The sequence below is a fragment of the Phaseolus vulgaris genome, chromosome 1, assembly GCF_000499845.2.
Source record: "Phaseolus vulgaris cultivar G19833 chromosome 1, P. vulgaris v2.0, whole genome shotgun sequence".
In the NCBI taxonomy this organism is placed as follows: Eukaryota; Viridiplantae; Streptophyta; class Magnoliopsida; order Fabales; family Fabaceae; genus Phaseolus; species Phaseolus vulgaris.
Window position 1 is genome coordinate 1358346 of NC_023759.2, and position 10733 is coordinate 1369078.

Genomic DNA, 10733 nt, shown 5'->3' on the forward strand with positions numbered 1-10733 from the left:
ATATAATTTATGAATTATATAAATTAATAATAAAGATTTATCCAATAAAAAAGTTTAAATTTTTAAAAAATTAATGTATTTTTTAAAAAATTGTGTTAAAATCGTGTTAAAATTTTTATAAATCCAACTATTTTTTTTTTTCGATACGTATATCCAATACAGACATACCATTTAAGAGACGTGTCTAAACCTCATAGATAATAACACTTCAATATTTTATAAAAAAGAAGACAAAAAAATATATAATTAACTCTATTATAAAAACTATAAAAAAATATTTTATCAAAATAAATAAATAATAATATTTACGTATTTAAATCTCAAAATAAAAATAATAACGTTTATTGACATAAAGAAACATTTTTTATTTACTCGAACTTATCACTGAGTTATATTTGCTTAAATAAAATTTTAAATTAAGATCATTTATTTTATTTTATTTTATTTTTGACAGTATATAATTTATTTTTGAAATAAAGAAAAGTGTCAATAAATCGTTATCCCTTTATCTGGCGTTGTTGAATTCACTATCCACTCTGAGGCTTGCGTTTGCCAAGGCAGTGGAAATGGCGATTTCCCTTTCTGCTCTCACCACTTCTCTCTCTTCACTCTCTTTCTCTTCCCACATTTCTCAGAGACCCAACACTCTCTCCTTCGCCACAACTCTCTCCCTCTCGCGCTTCCCCAAACCACCGTCCCTCACCGTCTCCGCCACCGTGCTCGCCGAACCAGAAACCGAAGACCTCAAGAAGTTCGTCAAATCCAGGCTTCCTGGTGGATTCGCCGCGCAGACAATCATAGGCACCGGTCGCCGTAAGAGCGCCATCGCTCGCGTCGTTCTCCAGGAAGGAAATGGCAAATTTATCATCAATTACCGCGACGCTAAGGTCTCTCGCCTCTTTCCCTCGCTTTCTTTCGAACTCTCACCCTAAGTTGGATTTTCATCAATCGGAATTTCGAGTGTTGTTTTTAATTTGCGGTGTCTGAAGTTTTCACTGTTTAGTTAGTTGAATTTAGATGCTCAGTTTGTAGAAATCGCCATTTTAGTTCCTAGAAGTACATAGTGCTGTTACCTTAAGAAATTCTGAATAAGTTCGGGAAAGTGCAATTTGTTAATTATATTAGTCTAAAATGTAAATAAAAAGTGACTTAAATGATATATTAACATATATTTAGGAATTAGAATGATAGTAAGTGGACAAGTTTAGAAAAATAGATAAAATGATTCAACTGGAAATTTTAGGATTTCTTTGCTATATTCAGTTGATTTTGTTTTGTTTACTTAGTAGTGTTTGTGGAAGATTTTATCCAGACAGGGTCTTGTTAGTTGGTTTCGATTGTCATAGGTCCTGTTAGTTGCTCAATCATTGGTGTCTTGTGAGTTAATGAATTAGAGCTGCTGATATATGTTTGCATTGTGCTACTGTGAAATTCAATCGATTCAGAATCTGCTGATTCATAAACTCTCTGGTATTCGGTGTGGTATTAGTAGTTCTTTAGGTTCCTGTGATTTATGTTCTTGCTCGTCAATGGCTATCTTCCTATTCTTTTGTGGATGACTGCTCCAATTCATTCTCTCTTCACACTATGGATAACCCTTGTCCGAACCTGGTTTTTTCTTAGCATCTCACCAGTGACCATCACTGCTAATTGTTCTGTGGCGTGAAAATTGCCTCAGTTGAGAAAGCAGATAGTTTAGCACAAGCACAGTCAACAGAGGAGATGGTTCTGGTGCTGTGCTGCTTCTGGAATGACAGAGTAACTAAAGTATCCTTTTGTTTTTGCTCCTAATTATGTCTCCAAGGAAGTTAATGTGACTGTAATTGTATTGGACCTGAAGCACATTTTTAGTAATATAATGGAGTTGATTAACTACTCTCAAGGGTCACTTAATGTGAATCGTTATTATAAAACTGAAAGGGTATCTGGGAAGAGCTGGATGAGTATTTCGTGAAGGTGCAAAATCTCTTCTTGAATACATCCACATAGAATGTGTCACGGGCTTCCTCATGGACCTTAATCTCGCTTCTCCCAAGTCAGAGGTTAGATTACACCAATGAGAGCACCAAAAACGTTAGGCTTAAGTCACGGTTGAGGGAAAAATTAAAGGAAATAAGCGAGCCACTATACTGAAGAAAAGAAGGTAAGATACTTTTCATTCATGATTTCGAACTACAAGGACCTGAATTACTTAAAAGACCAAAGGTAACTGTACTGAAATCCAAGGTGTATACCTCGACACATTCTACAGGTAAAGGAAAAAGAAAATTTTGAAACAGGTCATTTCTAGTAGTAGTTGTTGAGCCATGCTGGCCTAGAGGACGTCTGTTTGGGCTTGGGAAGGCCCGTGTGCCCTGGTGTGTCATGAGTTGCTGTATTTGGGCTGCTAACAGGATCCCATGTTTTCCATTTAACAAAATTTCTACCTGATTATTCAGGAAGAAAACAAAGGGAGCTTGGTTTCTTGACTGCTCAATCTGAAGCACAAGTTGCATGTGCAGTGCCAAGTTCTGGTTCACAAACCAGGACAAACTTCTCCTGCTGAAAACAAGAGCACAAAAAGGATGGACTTCTTTGTGCTCATTGTGGGATCTTTTGTTGGGTGGGGGGTGGGGACTCCAACTTGTTCTTATGTACTTGTTCACATTCACTTTGGTTTTGCATGGTTGAGTTGATGTGGATAATTTTCAAGTTCCTTTTATTTTCCACTATCTCTACAAAGCATCCCTTGAGGTGTGTCATTTGGTTTGGTGGCTTAAACATGATATAATTTGAACATCTGGTGTTGGATTTTTGCTTAAGTTCTTTGTTTATCTTTGTGGAAGAATAAATAGTATTACGAGTTACGATGGCATAATGCACATGTGTGGTGGGTCTTTCACTATTTTCTTTTAAATTAACTTTGTATTTTCATATTATGAATGGATTGCTTTTACTAGTTTGTGTGATTGAAGTTTCTTGGTGTCTCATTGTTTCTTTTTCACTATACATAGTGAGATTAAGAGATTTCTCATATTGTCATCTTGGATTTAGGATTTAATGAGAAATATGCTCAAATTGGAATCAGATAATGTTAAACTTATTTGTATTCTGTAGACACCATTTTACAGCTGTGATTGCGTCTTTTAGGACTTTTCATTTTTTAATGGATTTTTACACCTGGGATCTCTGTCTGTGTGTGATTGATAATTGTCGTTTCTCTTTTGTCTGATTTACATTAATTTTGTGTAGGAATATCTTCAAGGAAATCCGTTGTGGCTTCAATACATTAAGGTCCCTTTGATAACTTTGGGATATGAAAATAGTTATGATGTGTTTGTGAAAGCTGAGGGTGGTGGGCTATCTGGTCAGGCTCAGGCAATCTCTCTTGGCATTGCCCGTGCCTTGCTGAAGGTGAGCGAAGATCATAGAGTACCTTTGAGACAGGAAGGACTTCTTACCAGAGATTCCAGAGTGGTTGAGAGGAAGAAAGTTGGTTTGAAGAAAGCTCGCAAAGCCCCTCAATATTCCAAACGTTGAGGTTTGGATTTCACATCTATGGCTCCTCCTGGTGTCTCTGGAATTGGATTATATTGGGAACTGTTTCTTGTGTTTCATTTGTACTTGTAGATTTTCGTTAGGAAAAGTAAAGAGAAATTGAAGAGTATTATCCCAAGGCGTGTATGTATTCAGAATCTTGCCCTCTGCTTCCCCATCTCTTGTTTCCTTCATCTGTATGGAACTGGGAATTGTAGGTATAATGAGATTTCTCTCCATTTCATTTAATTTCACCCCAACCAAACTAGTGTTTTACTCAAAGAGGATTGGATACACCTCTTAAATGGTGTGTCCGTGTTGGACACATGTATCAAATACCGACATTCGTACGACACGCATCGGTGGAGTGTCCAATTCAGAAAATATTTATTGAATTTTTGACAATTCTAGCATGTTTTAACACAATTTTAAAAATGAGAAACATTAATTTTCTAAAAATCCAAACTTATTGCATAAATTTTTAATATAATTATAAAATTAAGGAACAAATTTTTTGAACTATTTATGCATCTTTCTACTATAAAAAAAATTAAAATATACTTGTGCACATAAATTTTTATTGTTAATTTATATAATTTATAATTATATAATATATAGATCTGTATTTCCGTGTCCTACATTTTAACTTAGAAATTATATGTATTTTTGTGATGATATTCGTGTATATGCTACATATGTTTTACTATTATAATGTAGCTTTCTTTTTATGACCTAAATTTTATGGTATTTATCCCTCATTTCTTATTATGCCAAGCCTATCTCTATCTGTGCATAGATATAGGGAAGATGTTACATTTGTTTCTATTGACAATAACTCTAAATCCTTCAATTATTCTTTTTAATGTCTATTTTTAATTTGTTTTATATTTTTAAAACATTATATATACGTGTATATTACTTCATTTAACATTTTCTTTATAAAAAAAGTAAATAGGTTATACATGGATTAAGAGGAATATATAATATTAATATTCTATTAAATAACAAATGGTTTTAAATCTAAGCACTATTTTCTTCTATTAATTCTTACTTTCTTTTCTATGATAAGCAAGTACTTATTTTGCTTTCAAAATATTAAGAAAAAAAATTATGATGGACAGTATAAAGTGTTATCACATTGTTATTCGAATAAAATTCCATACATGTTTGTTATTTTTTATAATAACTATCTTAAAAGTAATATCGAATAGATTGACATTTACACTGATAATGTGTATTTATTAAACATAAATATTAGATAAATTCACTTTTTTATATAATATTTTCATTATAAAATATTAGAAAGATTTTGTAAAATAACTTACTAGACTAGATAAAAGGAAGAAGAAACACAAAACTCGAGAGGGGAAGCATGGCTTTTAAAATTAAATAGGGTTTTGCAAAAGAATATTAAAATGGACTTATTAAAATCATCGAATTTAATTTAAACGTGTCTCTAAATTAATTTCATCCACAAGTATATATATTATTATTATTCGTAAGAATTAAACACAAATACTAAAAGATGTACAGTAATTTACCCACACTGTTGAACTAGCCTCTTTAATAAGTTTTACATTGAAATGTATTTTACAAAGTGTGTACCAAAGTGAGTAAACATGTAAAACAAAACATCAAGGTTATATTTAGTGTTCATTTAAATAAAAAAGTTTCCCAATTTTAATTAACTTAAAATAATTTTCTTATAGAAACAAAAATTAAAAAAAGAAAATGAGAAAGTTTTTTTATATAGGACAAGACATTATTTAAGTTTTTTTTTATATAAAAAAAAAATTGTTCGCATTCGAGAGGTACCAATAGAACCGCACCTCAGAAGGACGACGCATGAAGAAAGAGTAAAGCGCATATTAAACTGAGTCTGGCACAAACACGATGCAAGCAAATCATGGGCAATTCTTAGGTCGTTAAATCTCGTTTCCCGTTTCAATTTCCCTCTTTCCCTCTCGCAACCTTGTGACGTCTCATCTTCCATAATGTTCCACAACCACAACCACAACAACAGTGTCTCGATCTCCTTGTCGGACGAGGAATCCGACGAGCTGGGTCGGATGCGGATCCGCGCGCGACGGAAGCGCAAGAAACTCGGCAACAGAAGATTGCTGCGGAAGCTACTCCTCAGATACTGGATGCTGCTCGTCATTGTTCCCGCTGCGGGATTGCTCATATTCGAGGCCACCAGAATTGGGCGAAGCTTGAATAGTTTAAACACGAACAGCCACACTGAAACACACACTGACAGAGCTAATGGATCTAGTACCACACCGCGGAAGGAACCCCCCGCCAATTTGAATCGCCTCGATCCTACCACGCATGTTGTTGGTGGCGTCAGAGAACGTAAGTACCTTTTTTCTCTCTCTGTTTTCAGATTAGTAATGATTAGCGTGAGGTTCGTTATGTGTGGTTAGCTTTTGTGTAGAGTGAAGGTATACAATTGTCGTTTAAACTTCTGCCACTTATGGGTAATAGTTTCATGAGGTTGTTGAAAAATTCCTAGTGGTGTGCGATTGACTTTGTCTAATGAGTGGTTAAAGAGGAAATGGATGTGTATACAACTATGAAGCTCGGATTTTTGACAATTCTAGGAGAACACAATTTTAAAAAGAAGAAATACTATTGTATAAAATTTTATTATGATTATAAAAATAAGTAACAAATCCTTTTGAACTAGCCATATTTCTTATGCTAAAAAAAACCTAAACCTAAAACATACTTGTGCACATCAATAGTTATGGTTAATTTATATAATTCATTATATAATATATAGATTTGTGTCCCCTGTCCTGCATAGAGATTATACGTATTTCCGTGTCTGTGTCGTATCAATGCCCGTGTCAGTGTCGTATCAGTGCTCGTGTCAGTGTCTATGCTACATATGGTTAAAGAGGAAATGGTTGTGTATACAATAGAAATATCTGACACTTGTGATAAATATATTTTATTGCAAGTGGTTAGCATGTCATCAGGGTTATTGAAATGTTTCACGGTGACAAGTTTTGCATAAGTGGTTAAGAGTAAATGATTGTGTATGTTTATCAACATCTACTTGTGGCACTAATGATTAAATATGCCTTCGCTAATGGTTGATACTTAATTGTGTTGCGTGCATTGAAATGTTGTAGTTAAGTGTCTCTTGAAAGTGGATAATTCTCAGTTGAGATGTTAATCTTTTTCATTTCAAGATGCATAGAATGAGGTGTTGATGTGTGATTTGATCCCTATCAGGTTGCTTGAAGCTCCTACCTCCTGAAAAGTTTGAGCAGCTGGATATACCTGTAGAAGAAGAATCTTCTAGTGTTCCTGTTGGTGAAGTTTTATACATTTCAGAGAGTGATAGGCCTTTTGTAGGAGGGAATATTACGTTGTCTCATTTGCGTACAGAGGACACACGGTTTAATTTATTTACTGGAAATCAAACATTTCAGCAGAGAGATAGATCTTTTGAGGTAATGAGTTGGTTTTGGTTCTCATTTTTAGCCACTTTTCTTTTTGCCTGGCGGTAGTTATATGTTTACTCTAGCCTTTGTTTCTTCGTGTAGGTGAAAGAAACTATGCTGGTACATTGTGGGTTTTACAGTGTGAATGGAGGGTTTAAGATATCTGATCAAGATAAAACTTACATGCAAGGTTGCAAAGTCGTGGTATCTACTTGTGCATTTGGTGGTGGAGACGATCTCTATCAGCCAATTGGAATGTCCGAGGCTTCGCTTAAGAAGGTTATTTAAGCAGTATAAGAGTTTGTCATCGATACATAGTAGAAGTCGCTGATCTTATTTGCCAAATCTATTTAGTGGTATGCAGGTTTGCTATGTTGCATTCTGGGATGAAATCACCGTCAAAGCGCAGGAGTTGGTAGAGCGCAGAATTGGGGAAAATGGATTTATTGGAAAGTGGCGTGTTGTTGTTGTTCGAGATCTTCCTTTTTCCGATCAAAGGTTGAATGGTAAAATTCCCAAGGTAGTAAATCTTTGAAGCCTGGTGTCTTCTTTTTTATGCCATTTCCTATGTCTTTATAGCAGTGCATAATTAACATGTGGCTGCACTCAGTTTTGTGTCCTGCCCCTTTTGAAGATATTTTTTTTTTCATGTAAATGCATGCTCATAATGGTTGTTGTCCTTCATTAACTTCATCAATTGACACATGCCTTTACCAGATCAATGAAAATTTGGTGTTTAATTGAGTTCAAAGGCGTTGCATAATCTATGCATCTGACCTCACTTAATGACACAAGACTTTTGTTATTGTTGTATATGCCTAGCATGATGTGTTATTCTCAATTATTCTTTAATTTGGGGTATCATTCTCTGATAAAGCTTTCCTTTGTTCACTTTTTAAACCATGTGTGCACTTGGAACTCTTTCAGATGTTAAGCCATCGCCTTTTTCCTCAATCTAAATACTCAATTTGGGTAGACTCCAAGTCTCAATTCCGGAGAGACCCACTAGGTGTGTTGGAAGCACTTCTTTGGCGCACAAAATCTTTGCTTGCCATATCAGAACATGGAGCTCGCAGTAGTGTCTATGATGAGGCTAAGGCTGTTGTCAAGAAGAACAAAGCCAAGCCAGAGGAAGTTGAAGTGCAACTGACTCAATACAGAAAAGATGGCTTGCCTGAAGACAAGAGATTTAGTGGAAAAAAAGGTATGCACTGATCATATTTTTATTAGCTAAAAGTAAAGTAATTTTAATACTTTTCTTCTTTTCCTCAATAAAAAAAATCCATGTTCTATTTCATTTAAGATCTTGCTATATGTCAAATTGTCTATAGATTTCAATCCTCTCATTCATTCTGTTGCCAAACTTTGGCTTACATTGGTTTGTATCTCCACATTTCCCATATATTTTGTAAAATGTTCCATTAAACTTGTGATGTGCAGCTCTCTGTGAAGCCTCTGTTATCGTCAGGAAGCATACACCCCTAACTAATCTATTGATGTGCGTCTGGTTTAATGAGGTGGTTCGCTTCACTTCTAGGGATCAGCTCAGCTTCCCATATGTTCTGTGGAGACTGAAAGCATTCAAAAACATCAATACTTTTCCTGTTTGTGCTCGCAAGGATCTTGTCAATAGTATGGGCCATGTCCGCAAGGCCAAACCTTTGCGAAGCTGATTTAGTTAAACTGGTTGAAAGCAATGCCTACCTACATTTATCCAATTCATTCCTTATTTCAGTAGTTTCTTTAGCCAATCTGAATCAGGTATGTGTTGTTTTTCTAACTTCATCCCCTCTTCTCTCATGGTCAGTGAATGATTATAATTTGTATTCATTTGCTTATTGTGAGCTCTTTGATTAGGTTACTTCAGAAAGAATCTAGTTGATCGAAAGAGAAATCAAACAAAGAAGAGATTTTGCTTTGGACCTGTTTCCCAACACAAACTTCTATAGTAACAATGTTTTCATGAACTGTGAGATTCCTGTGTCTGTTATTTAGTTAGAATGAATAAATGCAGCCCTATGTGGTTGGTGGCATAGATATTTTGTCAGACATGTAGCAATTATTCCTGGAGAGTCTATTGATGGCAATGATCATGTAAGGCATACAATGAAATAGTTAACCAGAGCAGAACTTCGAACCACTGATGATGCAACAGATACCTATTCAGCTTGATGATGCATTGTGTTGCCACACCTCTGAAACACATCAGAAAGCATAGAAAAAAAAAATCCTGATATAGAACAGTTACATGATGAGAGGGTTCCATTTCAAGATTGTGTTGGGTAGTTTTTTAGGAATTTTAGTTTCAATGTTTAAGTATATAACAAAATAATAAAATGCTAAATATGTTATTTTTGAAAAAAAAGAGTAAAGTAGCATCTAAAAATGGAGTAACATCTAAAAGTTTTCCTTTTATCATATGTTTAAAATAAAGTTACACTTTCGCCCTACATATAAGATTAATAGCTTAATATTAATCTTAAGTTTTAATATTACAATTAAAGATAATAGAAAATAATGTATTATATTAATATTGATAGTAAATTTGACAAGGTTCAAGAATTTTAGAATATGTAAAGATAATCATGATATAACACAACTTATATTTAAAACTAAATATGTATATATGATATTCCTATGTATCGTTTTTGTTCACATGTGGGTTTTGGTCTAGTCCTTTCATATTTTTGTATTTTTTTTTTAATAATACTTTTATCATGTGACGGCAGATGATTGTTGTTACTTGAAGTGTCAGTCTAGCTGAGATGTCAAGTTGCATAATAATATCTAACATGAAAACTTTTATAAAAAAAAATTTATATATATGATATTGTTTTTTAAGTTAAGGATTGAGATATAACACTTGTAATATATTATATTATAGAATAATTTGCATTACTATGTTTGTAAATTTGAGTGAATGCAAGTAATGATGTAATATATTTTTAAATAAATAAATAGCTAAATTTTTAGACAGGTAACAGAACTTCATTCTACTAAAAATAAATAAAAAAATTCCATGAGATAAATATTTTACAAACTCATAATAAAAAAATATTTGTATACGTAATTATATTTAAAATTCGTAACTAATAATTTATACATTAGGATATAACGTTATTTTTAAAATAAAAGAATGCTCAATTAAAACAATAAAATATGCATCGGATATTTTTTTAATTATAGGATTGAGATAATACTTGAAATACATCTTAAAAAATATTCAAGAATATAGTTAGTGTGTACTCTGATTTTATGTTTGAGAATTAATTTTTAGAGAAAATTTACCATGTTTTCCTAGAGATTTTAAAATATTTTATAGTAAAATATCTAAGAAGATTTAGGAAAAAGATTTAAATCATAAAAATATATATGAATGTTTTGGTTATGTGAAACAGTAAAATTTGAAGTTTTCAAAATAAAATAAGAATTTACAGATTTTCTATAAACTGTATATTAAAAAAGATGCTATTAATTGAAATGCAATGAAAAAAATAAAAAATAAAACACTAATAATAAATATGAACGACACTGTTAAAAATATGAAAAACCTAATAATATAATTTTTAGAAAACCAAAATAATATTACTAGAATAATAATAACATATTACTCTAAATATGAAATAGCAATAAAAGGTCATATTCTAAAAAAAAATAACAAAAGTGTCTCATTATAATAAAATTAATAATATGAAAAATAATTTTAAAAAGATTAATTAAGAAATTAAATTGATAAGATAAATAAAAAAATATTTATTTAAA

The 10733-nt window shown here is 32.7% G+C and overlaps 2 protein-coding genes across 3 annotated transcripts; both read left to right on the forward strand.

The window, feature by feature from the left end:
• The first annotated feature begins 491 nt into the window (after positions 1–491).
• LOC137816450 (small ribosomal subunit protein uS9c) lies at positions 492–3765 on the forward strand. Its single transcript, XM_068619587.1, has 2 exons — positions 492–887; positions 3232–3765. The coding sequence occupies exons 1-2, from the start codon at positions 567–569 to the stop codon at positions 3517–3519; spliced, it is 609 nt and encodes a 202-aa protein (XP_068475688.1). The 5' UTR covers positions 492–566; the 3' UTR covers positions 3520–3765.
• A 1531-nt stretch (positions 3766–5296) lies between these two features.
• LOC137816448 (probable hexosyltransferase MUCI70) lies at positions 5297–9242 on the forward strand. Of its 2 annotated transcripts, none has more exons than XM_068619585.1 (7): positions 5297–5871; positions 6760–6980; positions 7074–7250; positions 7336–7491; positions 7899–8175; positions 8412–8732; positions 8829–9242. In XM_068619585.1, exons 1-6 carry the CDS (start codon positions 5511–5513, stop codon positions 8642–8644), a joined length of 1425 nt encoding a protein of 474 aa, XP_068475686.1. In that variant the 5' UTR covers positions 5297–5510; the 3' UTR covers positions 8645–8732; positions 8829–9242. The 2 variants fall into 2 exon arrangements, with proteins under 2 accessions (XP_068475686.1, XP_068475687.1); XM_068619586.1 differs by having other exon boundaries at positions 5305–5871; positions 8839–9242.
• The last annotated feature ends 1491 nt before the right edge of the window (positions 9243–10733 follow it).